General features: G+C 36.0%; 1 protein-coding gene across 3 annotated transcripts in view; it reads right to left on the minus strand.

Annotated features, from left to right (window-relative positions):
• Positions 1–17,080, minus strand: part of LOC149502571 (uncharacterized) — a 192,613-nt gene that overhangs the window by 13,957 nt on the left and 161,576 nt on the right. For 2 of the 3 annotated variants that reach the window (XR_016323495.1, XM_089729557.1), the window contains one exon: positions 13,030–14,712. The exons of the other annotated variant lie outside the window; for it this stretch is intronic. Coding sequence is in view for 1 of the 2 variants with exons in the window: in XM_089729557.1 (XP_089585683.1) it covers positions 14,705–14,712 (8 nt within the window). In the remaining variant the exon portion in view is untranslated. Of the gene's footprint in view, positions 1–13,029; positions 14,713–17,080 lie in introns of those variants that run through there. 3 annotated transcript variants of the gene reach the window in all.

The following is a 17,080-nucleotide window of genomic DNA, read 5'->3' on the forward strand; positions in this document are numbered from 1 at the left end:
CGCTGCGCCATTTTGAGAAGGCTGCACGACATGAGAACCCTCTCATCGTAGCCGCTGGAAATTACATACCCGACCCAGTAGACCGAATGGTAAACCGTCGACGTCGCCCAAAGCACGTCATTACGGATCCTCCTGATCCATTAACGGTGCTTTTAGGCACCACAAGCACCGGTCACCGTCCTCGTCGAACCCGTCGCTTGCGACGAAGGGCTCGACGAGCGAACTAACCCATAGACACAGCCCACTGAGTTTCTCGCCGGATCTTCTCAGTGGGTCGCGTTTCCGATCCGGTGGTAGATTCTGCGAAGCACTGCTCTTGCTAGGGTCAGTGTTAGCAACTCTCCGGTTGAGCCCCGCGAGCTCACCTACAAACGTTAGGGTGAAGCTGAAATAGCCTCTCAAGGCTATCAGCATAGGTAGGGAAAAAAAAAAAAGCGCTGATTCATTCGTGTCCGAGCCGTCGTACAGTACGGATCTCTCTGGAACGTTGTTACGCTTCTCGTGAAATATACGCCACGCACAAAGTTCTCGTGAAGTTTTGTTTCGGAAGCCCAAACATGAGTCATCGTCGAGAATTAATGACCGTGACGTCAGCAATGGTGACGTCACACTTTTTAAAAACATTCCTTCAGCGTTTTCTCCTCCGACATATATATTTAATTTATGACTATGCTGTCACTCCCCATAGAAGTACCGTCGAAGAATTTCACGGGTTGCCTTTATTCCGAAATAATAATAAATTTTTTATTTTTTATTTTGGGCTCGAGAGCGTACGCGTCTGTTTGGATATTCCCCGCGATAAGGGTAGCATCCTCGGCCACATCCATAGAAGTTGTCTCCTCAAATACTGTCTACTATATTTATCCACCTGGGGGTCTCCTAATTCTGCTGATGGCAGGATTAAAAATTAGACACCATAATTCTAAAATTAACTTCTTCGGTACATAGATTAGTGAAGGAGTTCACGAACCACCTGGTGTTCAGTAGTTCTGGGGGCCCATTGCTCATAATTAATAACGGTCGTCCCACCATTCAAAGTAGGTAGGAGAGTGGTACTTCCCTCTTTCAATTTTTTTTTATTGCCCTTGTAGGTAGACGAGCCCACGGCCCACCTGACGGTGAGTGGTTACCGGCGCCCATGGACTTCAGCAATGCCAGGGGCAGAGCCAAGTCACTGCCTACCGCTACCACCACTTTCTACCACCGTTTGTGTCCAATCAACGGCCACGATAATCCGAAACGTTTCCTTCCTTTTGTTTTTCTTCCGTCCGGCTAACTAATAGAGAAATGATGAGTAATAAATGAGAGATAACATGGCCTAGAATAAAATAAGAAGTTGCAAAAAAAGTTTTCTAACCCGTTTCGAAGCGGAGTGTTGTTTTATTAAAACTAACTAATTTAATCAACACGTCGAATACGTTCCGGCTACTGACATAAATAATACGTTTTATCTTGAAATAATCCGTACGTAACCTCGGGACCTCTACGGAACCCGTTCCGTGTTCGGACGCTCGCATCTGCCCCGGAGCGTTCCTTCTAATATCGTCTTCTCGCATTAAAACTGTATAATCTCAAAACTTACTAATTTTACAGGAGAGTGTTTTAAAGTGTGATATTTTTAATATTTATCATCTTTGCAACATTTATTTTTTACAGTTCTATATAATATATAAAAATTAATTGCTGTTCGTTAGTCTCGCTAAAACTCGAGAACGGCTGGACTGATTTGGTTAATTTTGGTCTTGAATTATTTGTGTAAGTCCAAAGAAGGTTTAAAAGGCAGATAAATATGAAAATGCTCGGATATAAACAAAAATAACAATTTTGTTTTTCATTTGATGTGTCCCCCGTCGGACGGATTCCTTTTATTTAAGTTTATTTTATACAATAGTTTAGCTCTTTTATTAATCGATTGAGGCACTACGAAGTCTGTCGCGTCAGCTAGTTTTTAATATTAATCGTATTTGCAATATTTTTTTTTACCAGTTACTTTGTCTGTCTTTTAAAGTAAGATAAAATTATGTACTAATTTTCTTAATAGTATTTTTTTTTATTGCTTAGATGGGTGGACGATCTCACAGCCCACCTGGTGTTAAGTGGTTACTGGAGCCCATAGACATCCACAACGTAAATGCGCCACCCACCTTGAGATACAAGTTCTAAGGTCTCAAGTATAGTTACAGTAGTAGTCAAAACATAAGTAAACCAAAAAAAAAAAAAAACGAAACTACGCCCTTTTGACAGTATTCATGAGAAAACTACGGGTGATACCAAATGACCCCGCATATTAATTAACTCAATTTCGAATATTTTTGGAAATTGTACACTTTTAATGCGAAAAAACGATATATCTACATAAAAAGAATCGGTTATACTGTGCGAGGCTTTTACCACGAACCAGTTCACGAATACATCTCATTACGTAGTGTTTTTTTATTCCGAATTTAATGAAAGAAATTCTCATACGATATCGGAATGATATTAAGTAATTAATATTATAAAAGAATGTGTAATCTCCGCTCTCAAATGACCGATGGCTGTTTATTTGATATTTAAATTAAATAAAAAACCGCTCAAAGCTAACATTTCGTAATTTGAGATGTTGTTTGTTATCTCGTGCTGAATTTAAGTTACGATTTGTTAAAAAGAAAACCAAAAAATTCTCATTTTGATGTAACAACACGTTTAGAAGCACCTATAGATTCAATTAGACGTAATTATTTTATTGGTATTGCGCGCTGTGCACTTTCATTTAATTACATGTAGTGCTCCGGTTTGAACTAAAGTTACATTTATGTAATTATAATGGTTATTTTGAACAATTACCGTTTTATACAACTTGATATTACCGAAACATTCTTAACTCTAACGGTTAAATTATTATTTCAAAATACTAAAGCGAAGTCTTTTAAGGACACATAAAATTATTAGCCACATAAATTATTCGATGATTTTTGATATTTACAACAACAATTACATCCTATTCACGGAATTACTATAATTTGAAGTTTTCTTAGATTTCGTTTCATCAGTCATAATTAAATCCACTTTCATTCAATCATCTCAAGCTCTATAATATAATCAAAAATAATAATCCCGAGATTAAGCCGTTTAAATTGTTTCTCGACTATTTTGTCAAACCCTTTTATTTTAAGGCAGTTTGTTACAGATGAATGATGAACGAATTTTCATGAAAGAAATTCGATGAATCTAGCATAACTCCTCCAGGATACCAGAATAGGTAGGAAACCCCTCCACGTAATAAGAATCTTTATACCTGTAAAGAAAAACCTTTATTGATTAAAACTCTTTTGTTTTCCAAAAAGGATTTTTCTTGAATGCCATTCAGTGAAGTCTGTCATTATATACCTAGATTCGAGACACAGCAAAGTCACGTGACTCGACGAGTGAAGAAGACGCTGTCTAGGGTCTTGCTTATGAGAGCACAGACGCTTAAACCTTATCGTATGTCCTTTTTAACAACGAGCCAAAAAGAAGGACAAAAATGAAATAAAAAAAAGTGCGTGCGTACAAAGTACACATGTCAGAAGTGAAACTTTTTTGGCGAACTAATTTATAAGTCTTGCTTATATTTATACAAATCTAAAACTTTAGATTTCCGAGACTTAGAGGAAGGGAAAAAGGAAGATATGTTCCCGCCAAAAGTCTGTCAAATGTCAATCTCAAACCTCAGTGTTGACAGTCACATTATGTTTAGATTTCTAAATTGTAAATGACTAATATTTTGCCAATTTAATTGACTAGTTTAATTTCATGCTATTTGATTAATGTTCCAAATTCTTTCATTTCATTTCAATTCCTATTAACATTTTTCACAAAAAAATTATAAAATATTAGGCTGTATGGTATGACACATATGCCTTTCCAGTTGGAAAAATACAACAACTACTACTACTGACATTTGACAAGTACTTAATTTCAATAGTATTTGATGTTACTTCCGTTGCATACCTGCATGACGTTCTGTAAAAATTTTACCCTCACGCGCCTAAAGAAGTTTCACTTCAAAAATCACTGCAATTTCAATTTAATGACCTATTTCGTTTTAATCACACCGAATATTTCACGGTCGTTGAAATGTAAATTTTTCATGTTAATGTCAACATAGATTCTCGGCATTACAGAGCTGTGAGGTCGTATGCAAATACACAATGTCTAGCTTCGTTAGTTTTCTGTACTAACTAACTGCAGTATTATGCGCCGCATACTTCGTTTGATTTGCCTTAACGTTGGGATTTTCTAGAATATTGATTTTCGTAATCACAATTTTTGTCTATAGATGGCGGTATTAAAAAGCTCTCTATGCAAGTTATTATAATTACATTCAGTCGCCAAATAAATTAATCAAACGTTGAAAGTTCGAATGTTAAATATAAAAATGAGATAAATAATTTTAATTTAATTAAATTCATAACAGTAAATTCAAAACAGTAATGCTGTGCATATATGACATTCGGTTTCCGAATACGAATGTAGACTCTAGCTAGACTAGCTGCGAATGAGAATTGTATCCGGAACCCGTAAAATCGGTCAGGTGTGTTTACGACATACGAATACAACACAATGAACATACAATTAACACCAATTTTAGGGTTTAATCATGCATTTTTTATTGTTGTTATATCTCATCTTATACCTTTAAACGAGCAATTCTTGTATATTAATATATATATGATCTGAATCTCGGAAACGGCTCCAACGATTTTCATAAAATTTAGTATACAGGGGATTTCGGGGGCGATAAATCGATCTAGCTACGATTTATTTTCAGAAAATGTTGTTTATTCGTGTTTTCAATAATCAACTCTTCCCGACATCTATTGGCGACTAATAATACTATTTCCCTTAACTGAGGGCAACTAACCGCTTTAAAGACAAAACAAGATGGCGTTATCAAAAAAAAAAAAAACCGGGCAAAGCTCGGTCATCGTCTAGTTATTATTATATCCGACGTTTACAATACTTTACAGTTTTCGTCATCACAGACGAGAGAGACTTCAGAAATAATATCATGACAATAGAAATGCGATATTAAATCGTAAAAGTATTTTACATACTTTTAATTATATCTATGTATCACGAAAACCGAAAAAAACACCACAATAAATACATAAACGAAAAATATTACTTTCCTTTTTTGGCAGTCAGGGTAATGAGCATTCGATGCTGCCCGTAAAACACGCCCGTAATTAATCAATGGCGATTATGTAGATTAATGTATTTAATGTAAAAGTTTGTACTTTTGGATTTTTGTTACTTAATCAAGCAAAAAGGCAAAACTTATACTTTACCATTGTCATAAAATAAGCATGATTCAGACACGCCAGGCATAAATAATATTTATATAGAACAGTATGTCTGGTCCGTGATTTCATTCAAGTAAGAATGCCTCTAGAAATCAATTGGTAATTAATGGACAAGAGAGTCATTATGCTAATGCCTAATTCCTCCTATTACAATCTGATGCAGGCAAAAACGCCGTCCACGTGTAGTTGATAATAGATAAATTAACCTACAACCGACGACTACAGTTATGCGAGTGTAATTGTTACATGTTATTTAGCAATTAAATTCACTTCTACGACCAAATCTTGTTGACATTTATGATTTATTGTAGAACGTGTTGTAGCATTGTCCATATAAGTTCATTAAGACAATTAACCTTCTATGAAAATGATTAATATATTTTAAGAAGCCTCGCTCGTTCGAATGCTTTGTCTAATGTCACCCGAGTCTAGCTTCAATGGAGGTAAAAGTTGTCGCGGCCTAAAGGATAAGACGTCCGGTGCATTCGTGTCTAGCGATGCACCGGTGTTCGAATCCCGCAGGCGGGTATCAATTTTTCTAATGAAATACGTACTTGACAAATGTTCACGATTGACTTCCACGGTGAAGGAATAACATCGTGTAATAAAAATCAAACCCGCAAAATTATAATTTGCGTAATTATACTGGTGGTACCTCTTGTGAGTCCGCACGGGTAGATACCGCCGCCTTGCCTATTTCTGCCGTGAAGCAGTAATACGTTTCGGTTTGAGGGGTAGGGCAGCCGTTGTAACTATACTGAGATCTTAGAACCTATATCTCAAGGTGGGTGGCGCATTTACGTTGTAGATGCCTATGGGCTCCGGTAACCACTTAACACCAGGTGGGCCGTGAGCTCGTCCACCGCTTAAGCAATAAGAATAAAAAAAGTTAATCTTATTTTCCCACATTCGTAGGCGATTTGTTTTTTGTTTAATTTTTTTGTGCGTAACGCCTGTGGCATTACGAATTCGACGTGGACAGTTTGGGTGTCGTAAAATTTAAAACACAACTTACACAAAAACAACGAACGTAAGGGACATGTTTCGAACAATTGAATAGCGATACGAACCGGTCACCGTCCTCGTCAAACTCGTCGACGAGTGAACTAATCCATAGACACAGCCCACTGAGTTTCTCGCCGGATCTTCTCAGTGGGTCGCGATTCCGATCCGGTGGTAGATTTTGCGAAGCACGTCCCTCCTAGAGCTAGTGTTAGCAAATTCTCTCAGGTTGGTGAGCTCACATACCGGGCATAACAGGAATAGCCCTTTAACCTACCAGCGAATAGGTATGGGAAGAAAAACGTCACGAAAGGACATTATCGTTCGATTATGGCTAATTCAATGTCTTCTAACATATTTTCACTCTCGATTTTTTATTTACTATATAAGCTGATCGAGCCGAGCTGTAAATATATAAACAATGAAGATCCGGAAATATAAACAATATCCACAGCAAGCCTTCGCTCATTGTTTACAATGGGGTTTGTATGTAATTTTCTTCTCCGTATTTTGAAGTGCCAAGGATTGGTTTAGAATTGCATTGTTCAGCATGTGTACAAACATCTGTCCTGTTGTAAGAAAATTTGGGCTTTCTAAAAAAATATAGCGAAATTAAATATATAGAACACAGAAGATTTGACAGATGCCTGAATCTCGCTAATGAGGTTTTCAAGATAAGCTTGAAAATATACAAGTTCCGAACAACAACATTCGGAATCATTCACACAGATATTGCTTAACCTCACAAAAGCTATTAATGAATTATTAAATTTAAACTGTTACATAGTTTTTACAAGTTCAAGATTCAAGAATGAACCATTTTAACACGCTTTTATTAGCTTGGTATGTGTGTGTATGTTTGCATAACACTCAAGCTTTGAAGGACTTTTACACCGACTTTAAGACGTTCGATTGACTTAAATATCTGCACGCGCATCAATAACCGATGACAATACAATCATTTTATAATTTCGCTCAAATATCTTGACTAGTATCAACAGTTAAAAACAAAGATGATATTAATTGTTTGTTCGTGGATGCATTGCGTGAAAGACGATATGTGTAAGAGGGGTGTGAACGAAGAAATGGTATATGATAGAGGAGTATGAAAGGAAAAAACCTGTTGCGCCGACCCCAGGTGACTGGGAAGTGGACAGGAGAATGATGATGATGATTAATTAATTTTTCGGATTACTATTTAGGGTGTTTTTTTTTATTTTCATCAAATATACATCGGCCCACCTCTAAGGTGTGACAAATCAGAAAACGTTACTGTTTCGCGGCAGAAACAGGCAGCAAACCGTAAAAAGTCTAAGTAGGTTAGGGATAAGACATTTCCCTATTTACAGACATTTAAAAAAAACTGTAGTTTTCGAGTTTGTTACACGATTCTATTTGTTAATTGTGGATATCGTTCATAAATACGAGTTCAGTATTTGTTTAATTCAAGGTTGCTATTTTGTCAAAGCATTTGAAAAAATCAGCATGGTGGCATCATTCTGCTATCATCACACCAAAACTTTCATTATTGACGTTACGGAAGTATGTTACCTAAGCCGCTAAAATCCATACTAAAATAACGCGACTAATTTCAAATGAAATCAAATTCTAAACGCGTTAGGTTAAGGTTTAAATGTCAATTTTTTTAAATAATCTGTAGAATACTCTCTTTAGTTTCTAAGGACTTTTTGGCGGGAACACGAGGAGTGAAGTTGTGTGATTTGTTTTATTTTGTCTGTTTAGTGTTTATTCAGGTTTAAATGTGTAATAACGGTGGTTTATTAACTGTTTAATATCTGTGAAAGTGCACAAATGTGGGAAAATGAAACAAAGCCGCTGGACGTAACTTCTCGGGATCCTCCAAAAAGTCCACTGAAAAAATGTCAGTAAATGACCACCATTTTACTGAGATTATATTTCATCCCATATCATCTCATCTCATTTAATTTCATCCCAGTTGATCTCAAATTAATCATCTTCATTTTCTTTCATTTCATTTCCCTTCATATTATCATTTTTAATAAAATTAAGAATATAAATTAAAATAAGATATGACTTAAAGGTCTTAGTTACCAGGTCATAAAACCCCTTAAAAAAAAATTGCTTCTAAGAAAAAAAAAACGCGAAAAGTTTCTTTCACGTCTGTACGCTGCTTTAAAGCCGGTTCCCTTTATAAATATAGAACAGCTGTCTCGGTGTTGCCAGTAAATCAACTGGCGACTGTCGCGGATAGCACTTGACTTATACAGTTGATTTTAAATTGTACGGTCAACAAGAAGCATCCTACCCGTCGTAGTAATTAATTTAAATTTTCCTGATATTGGGGAACAAGTCGTCGCGACCTAAAGCATAATGTGTTGGTACTCGTATGGATTAATGGACATATACCTCAAGTTTCAACTTGGAAACCGTAACCATTTACTGGTGGTAGGACCTCTTGTGAGTCCGCGCGGGTAGGTACCACCGCCCTGCCTATTTCTGCCGTGAAGCAGTAATGCGTTTCGGTTTGAAGGGTGGAGCAGCCGTTGTAACTATTCCGAGATCTTAGAAATCTCAAGGTGGGTGGCGCATTTACGTTGTAGATGTCCAAGGGCTCCAGTAACCACTTAACACCAGGTGGGCTGTGAGCTCGTCCACCAATCTAAGCAATAAAAAAAAAATTTACGTCTGATGAGCCGCGAATTCGCTCACCCGTCAACGCAATACTTAAATAAACAAAAATTTCTATATGTGGACTTATATTTATGCGGACAATAATTATTTTATGTAATAGGTTGGACTACTTGTGCAATAGGCGATATTATTTCTAAAAACGAGCTCTTCCTAATAGCAAATTAAAAAAATAAACAAAATTATTCAATCATGAAAACGAATAGACAAACAAGGCTACAATTAAATCTACCATGTCAACGTTACAACGCCATTACAGCAGCTCTGAGTTTTAATATTATATTGATCGGTACAAAAAATTTAAGGTCCGTGGGAAAGATTGATCGTTAAAAGTTCAAGCTATTAGGCGGGTTCCTCTCGAGTGTGACAGCGTGATGGTGCCAATTTATATCGTAATTGACGAATTATAGCTTTACGGTTACCGCGGAAATATTTGTACCGTAAGCACGACAATTTCTTTCTTTTTTTAACTACAAAATTTTAAAATTTTACCGGTACTACTGTTGTCTTGAAATGTTATAGTGAAATTACATACGGTAGATTAACTAAATTTGTCATTCAATAAGAATAATAAATAAATAATTAACAACAAATCACGCACGGCCATGGGGCCCCAATTTAGGATGCCCTGTGTTATGGGTACCAGTGGATGATAAACATATTTATATACCTTTAAATACGTACATATAAACACCCAAACAAAGAGCAAACAAATCTGTTTATCACACAATGTTGGCTGCCCTAGTACTACTACACGTACTTACGGATCCGTAAGATCCAATAACTTTTGCATTAGACGCCTTCAGCTCTAACAGTAGGAGCAGGCTTAGGGACTCCTGACTCCGGTAGCCGTACTCGTCAAACTCAAAAAACAGGTCGACGTGCAACCTAACACATGCATCAGCCCGCTGAGTTTCTCGCCGGATTTTCTCAGCGGATCGCGATTCCGATCCGGTAGTAGATTCATTCGCGAATCAGTTGCTCCTGAGTTGTTAGGTCTCCTTCGGAGGCGCTTGAGCAGCTGTTAGCAAGCCCCACCCCTCCTGGCTGAGCCTTTGCTCGCCCACCTGTCCTGGTGAAACTGGAGGCTTTTGGCGTAACACTCAGGGCCGCTAACTATTTCACCGACAAGTCCGTCAGTTAATAACAGTCAAGTTTGTGTTCGCAGTTCGCTTTTACTGCGTGTCAAATACGTTTTGGTATTATATTAATACGATTGGCGCAATATTTTTATTTTAGTAAGCTTGTACTAAAACCAATTTTATTTTTATTGCTTAGATGGTTGGACGAGCTCACAGCCCACCTGTTGTTAAGTGGTTACTGGAGCCCATGGACATCCATAACGTAAATGCGCCACCCACCTTGAGATATAAGTACTAAGATCTCAGTATAGTTACAACGGCTGCTACACCCTTCAAAATAAGAACTAACAAGAACTAAAAAGAGAGAGGGATATAAAATATTTGAATACAATTGGTACATTACCACGATTCTATCCCGATTATGATAATCTGGAATTTGTTTCAAATAGGTGGCTCGAAGGGAAGCTTAAAAGTTATTCTTAAATAATATTTAATAACTAACTAAATATACAAGTGCGTTGAGAAGAATTTTGCAACGAGCGGTCAGAGAACAGTCTTCAAACTAGAGACGGACTTAAGAAATGAAGCACGAATAATTATAGTCGATGGATGGCTTTGACCTTGTGTCTTAAGGTAACAGCATTCACAGCTTCTGAAACTACTTAACTCCACGCGGGCTGTCAGATTATTCACCCATTTATTCATTGAAGTAAATATTATCAAAGTCGGAATAAAAATTCAAGGAAGGTTTCGGATATTTGAGAAGACAGCGTTAAATAAAGCGACAATTAAATCTATATTTTATTTTATTTCTAATGTACCTACAGTTTTATTTATTAGTTTTATATTAAGACACTTTTTAAGCTTTTAAAAAAACGTTAAACAATTTTTCGTGTTACAATATTGATTTAATTATTTATACAAATCTTTTTCACTGCACTTTCTTTGTCTTTCCTAATACATTTTCTCACTTGTAGATTGTTTAGTTTTAGCTTTAGTTACTATTACAATGCAAATTACAAATAATAATATTACAGTCGTAATATAAATTTGGTAAATAAAACGATAACCCTGTATCTAACAATTCTGATAACTGTACTTAATAACTTGGTACTTACTGAAAAAAGGTGTTAAGACTAATTGTCACGAAAACAATTCACGACTATTTTGTTTCTCGTTTAGAGTGTGTTTTACCGTCTCGCTTAGTGTTTCTATCAATTGAAGTTAATTAGGTTAATTAGATTGCGATTTCAGATTAAGACATTGTACACATTGTACGGAACCAGAGAATTACGAAACTAATGAACATGACATTTAAATAATTTCAAAACTAAAATAGTTGTATGATTGATGAATTATTCGTATTTTAATTGTGTGAATAAGTTTGCAAAATTTTTGGCAAAAATAATACAAAAATCTTACATGGCGTTCGTGTGTAGCGTAGACAATATTAAACCGCTAAAGTATTAAGGTAAAAGAACGTTTTATTTCGTACATTTTACAATTACCCATAAAGAAAAATTTCTCACTAGGCAATTGCTTGTTCTATCCAACTTTTCGCGAATAACCGATTTAGTATTAAGAATCATATTTCATCGTAAACGTTAGGCCACTTTCGCCCTTATTGCCATTGCGATAAGATGAATCGTATCAATCAGCATAAGCGCAGACATATGGTAATGTTACCACCTGCCACCCACCACGATCAGATTAACGAGCATGAAGTACCGTTTACTTCCGACGTGAAACTGTTGATTGCAAGTTTTACTCTTGATCTATTTTACGTGACGAATTTCCCTCTAATTGATAATTAAGATTACTTAAAAGGCCTTTAGTTGGAATCGTGTGAGCGGCATATTAGTGATGCCAAACATATGCTCAACTAAAATAAGATTATTATAGGGTTCCGTAGCAGAATTAAAAAAAAAACGGAATGAAACTCTTTTAGAAGTCGTCGTGGCCTAAAGGATAAGACGTCCGGTGCATTCGTATCTAGCGATGCAACGGTGTTCGAACGGTTTTCACGGTGAAGGAAAAGTAACATCGTGTAATAAAAATCAAACCCGCAAAATTATAATTCGCGTAATTACTGGTGGTAGGACCTCTTGTGTATCGGCACGGGTAGGTACCACTGCCTACTTCAGCCGTGAAACAGTAATGCGTTTTGGGTTGAAGGGTAGTGCAGCTGTTATAACTATATTGAGGCCTTGGAACTCATATCTCAAGTTGTGTGGCGCATTTACGTTCTAGATGTCTGTGGACTCCAGTAGCCACCTAACAACAGGTGGGCTCATCCACCCATCTAAGCAATAAAAAATAATATAATAAGTATACATATGTTCGAAATCCAATGAAAACGCGGCTTTTGCTAAGTTTCTATTTTTTATTTAAACAAAATAATTTTTATTGTTTTAATAAAAGAGAATGAATAATATACTTTTCCAGTCCAGTCCAGTTGAACAAGCTTTCAAACACAAAAGATTAAAAGATTATTTAATTTTAATCTTATTTGTAAATAAACTGCACAGAATGACTTAACAATATTTTCCTAACCGTTGTTGGCCTTGTCGAAGCATATATAGCGTGCGTAATATCGTGAAATCGAAAATATGATCCTGTGTTGAAAGTATTATTGAGTATATTTGAATGGATTTATTACTATATATGAGTCGACTATTATCAAAGCCGGCAATCTGACTTTTGGATAATTATTGGTAAATCAGAAAAACGAATTATTGACTTTGTATTCCATTGGCAGTCACAATAAACTTCGGAACGACATCTTAGATAAATAACAGGTTAACTATTAACCTTTATTTAATGCAGGTTTTGAACCGTATTCTTTGAAGGAGACGATTATATTCAAATCAATCTGTATTGACATATCAATAACATTTTTTTGTCCAAATGCACAGATTGCCACCTTTGATAATAGACGACTCATATATCCTTGAAATATTAAACCGTATATACGGCTCGATATATTATGTTATGCTATGTACATTTATTTATGAACTAGCTTTTGGACGCGACTTCGTCAGCGTGGAATAATTACTTTGGGGCATCATCATATAACGTAAGCTCTCAAAAGGGAAAAATACCCCGATTTTGAAACATTCTTTATTGGTGCTTCGCTTGGTCCTGTTGGTTCTATTGGTCTTAGCGTGATGTTATATAACCTATAGCCTTGCTCAATAAATGAGATATCTCACACTGAAAGAATTTTTCAAATCGGACCAGTAGTTCCTAAGATTGGCGCGTTCAAACAAACAAACTATTCAGCTTTATAATATTAGTATAGATAATATCAGGAAAATAGGTCAATTTTATAAAACGCCTCGCGACGGTGCGAAAAGTTAACTTCGAAAAAAGTTAAGGCAGTTACTGACTGAACGAGGAATAAATATTTAGGGTGTTCATAATATATTTTCTTTCGCATAACCAGTATTTACGGCATTAACAACATTTTCAAGTCTAAATTTTATCAAATAAATATCATCTGAAATAAGAAGATTAATTGTCAAAGACGTAAAAAAAATCCTTAACGCCAAACCGATTTCATTTCAATCTCCGATGATTTGACACGGAATTTAACTTTTGAACTGAGAAAGAAATGAACCGTAAACTTTTATTAACCGGAAAACAATACTCGTTGCAATAAGCTGTTTTGTTGTTCTAAATATTCTTCTCTTTATGATTGAGGTCTATTGAAGACAACGTGTCCAATGTTAACAGAATAGCTACGTTTAGTTCCAGCTTGAACTTCTTTTAAAGAAAGATGATCTAGGGATAATCGCGTCGCTGAACAATTAAGTGAATGTTTGGCATTAATGCTATTCAATATTTTTGCTATGTAGGTATACATGAATTTAGGACGTCTAGATGCAACGTATGTATTCATAAATGTAAGTACATTGTCTGTCATTTACTGGTAATACCGGGCCACGATGCTGTCGTTAGCCATCGGGGTGATTAGGCAATTTAAAATCTAATTTTAACGGACATATTATTATGTCGATTTATGAAGCTCATTAAAATACGTAATAAACTGAAATCTGATAATAAAAATTTTAAATAGGGAAAACCAGAGATCGCGGATTTAATTTGGAGCTTTTAGACCGGATCGCATTGTGGATGTGCGAAAAGTAGTGTCGTTTAATTTTATACTCAAAGAGCAATAGAGAAGGCTATGCTCGGAGTTTCCCTGCGAAATCAAATCAGAAATGAGGAGATTCGCAGGAAAACCATGGCAACCGACATAGCCCAAAGGATTGCGCCATTGAAGTGGCAGTGGGCAGGACACATTGCTCGTAGAACGGATGGCCGTTGGGGCCAGAAAGTTCTTGAGTGGCGACCGCGTACCGGAAGACGTAGCGTGGGTAGGCCTCTCACAAGATGGACCGACGATCTATTGAGGTTCGCGGGGATTTGCTGGACGCAGGCAGCGCAGGACCGGTCTTTGTGGCGGGGCTTGGGAGAGGCCTATGTCCAGCAGTGGACGTCTGTGGGCTGATAAAAAGATACCTGAATAGCACCATGCAGGCCAAACGACGGCTCCATCCGCGTCCAGCTCGCGGCGCGTGCTGAGCGAAGCTAGCATCATTGCAGCTCGACTTGCCCGCGTCATGGTCCTACGGATATACGACCTCATGTACTAGTGTGATTGGTAAGTACTACATGAAAACCAATAATAATTGGATAAAATAACATGGCGAACAACATCATAGAATGTCTGTCATTATTGAAGTACCTTTTATAAATGTTATAATTTTTTTATAATTTACTTTGACTGATCGGGTGGTGCAATACTTAGCGCTTCTGATTGTTGTGCCGAAGGTCGTGGGCTTGATTGCGGTTTCGGGACTTAAGGAAAACAACAGATTTATTTGCTCTTTGTCTAGATGCTTACTATCTCTCTATGTATTAATTAAAAAAAAAAATATTTATCTCAGTCCCTGGTTGGTACCCATAACACAGGGAATCTTAAATTGGGACTGGATTACCATACGTAATTTGTTCTCAATTATTATTATTATTAATTTAGACATCTATACTAGAATAGATAATTAGTTAAAATATATTAAACAATGAATGAATGCAAGAGCAAAATAATTAATAAATATCTGAAGTCTGCGGAGGAACATTGACCTCGCTTCTCATACCACATTAAAAGCCATACCACCATCAATTATTTATCGTCTCAATCAAATCACAGCGCATATCAAATAATCACCATCATCTCTCATTATTAAATGTGTGGATTGTCTTTTAATTTGATGTCTATCATCAATCTACTCGAAAATCATTCCGGTCCTGCTAGGTAGGGGGATCAATCCCGGGCAGTGGGGGTAGTCCCGGGGATCGATCCGTGTCCCGTACGAGACCAAGAGGACCTGATGGAATTTATTTTAAATTTAATACAAACAAACTGTTTCGCAACAGAACTGGACTGTGTTGTACAATACTAATGCAGCGTGTTGTCCCAACAAAACCTTCAATTTTCCCTCGATTGAATTTAGAACCTTGTCTATTGACTGTGTGTAAAAAAAAAAGTGCGAGCGTACAAAGTACACATGTCAGAAGTGAAACTTTTTTGGCAAACTAATTTATAAGTCTTGCTTATATTTATACAAATCTAAAACTTTAGATTTCCGAGACTTAGAGGAAGGGAAAAAGGAAGATATGTTCCCGCCAAAAGTCTGTCAAATGTCAATCTCAAACCTCAGTGTTGACAGTCACATTATGTTTAGATTTCTAAATTGTAAATGACTAATATTTTGCCAATTGAATTGACTAATTTTATTTCATGCTATTTGATTAATGTTCCAAATTCTTTTCATTTCATTTCAACTTAAATTAACATTTTTCACAAAAAATTTATAAAATATTAGGCTGTATGGTATGATACATTTGCCTTTCCAGTTGGAAAAATACAACAACTACTACTGACATTTGACAAGTACTTAATTTCAATAGTAGTTTGATGTCACTTCCGTTGCATACCTGCGTGACGTTCTGTAAAAATTTTACCCTCATGCGCCTAAAGAAGTTTCACTTCAAAAAGTAACGATCTCCTAAATTAACAATCTTCAGATTTAAAAATCGAATTGAAAAGAAGAATGTTTCAAAAACACATCTAAATACGGCTGGCGTTCATCCATTACTAAAACAAATGAACTCAATTTAAAGTGGCGAGGGTTCGTGATAACGGACTTCAAACAGTGAACTAAAGATACAATTTGAATCTAGGTGTGTTTGGAGCACGCTTTGCCCCCAGGCTCTGCTTTCTGACGTAGGGTTGTCAAAGGTTTAGTTTTTCATATACTTTGATTTTACTGTCAACTGGATTCATGATTTATTTTTCTCAAGTTGAAATTGAATTTATTGTCAATTTATCAACAAAAACATCAACTAAATGATAGCTCAAAACTAGTTGAGTACCTCACGGAACATGTTTTCGAATTCTACTTATAAATAAAATATATTACTCGCGATGTGTCCTTTAAAATAAAAACAGACATTTCAAAAAACAAATTTCTTCTACATTTTAAATGATTGATTACGATAAGTTTTATCGTTTTTTAATCAAAAGCTGATGTATAATTTCGAAAGAAATCATGTTTAATTATGCAGATTAAAAACTAAATAAAAACACACCTAAATATAAAAATGAATCATTAATTAATTTAATCTTCTTTTTTATTCTGTTGTCCCTAGTTAGAATATTAGCACGTAGTCATAAAATAATTATATTGGCATTGAACCCTGACGCGTCTGCTAGTTGTCAAGTTAATCTCGCCGTCGGTTAATATGATGTTCAAGGATTACGTTATAAACAAAAGATACATCTATACTAATATATAAATCTACAGTGGTTTTTACGGATGTTCCATAATAACTACTGAGACATGCATCCTTTTGACTTGAAACTTGGTATCCATGTAGAAAATACATGTACTTAATGGATAGGCTAATATTTACATGAGTTTTGGACTCCCT

Source organism: Bombyx mandarina, chromosome 08, assembly GCF_030267445.1.
Source record: "Bombyx mandarina strain Sakado chromosome 08, ASM3026744v2".
In the NCBI taxonomy this organism is placed as follows: Eukaryota; Metazoa; Arthropoda; class Insecta; order Lepidoptera; family Bombycidae; genus Bombyx; species Bombyx mandarina.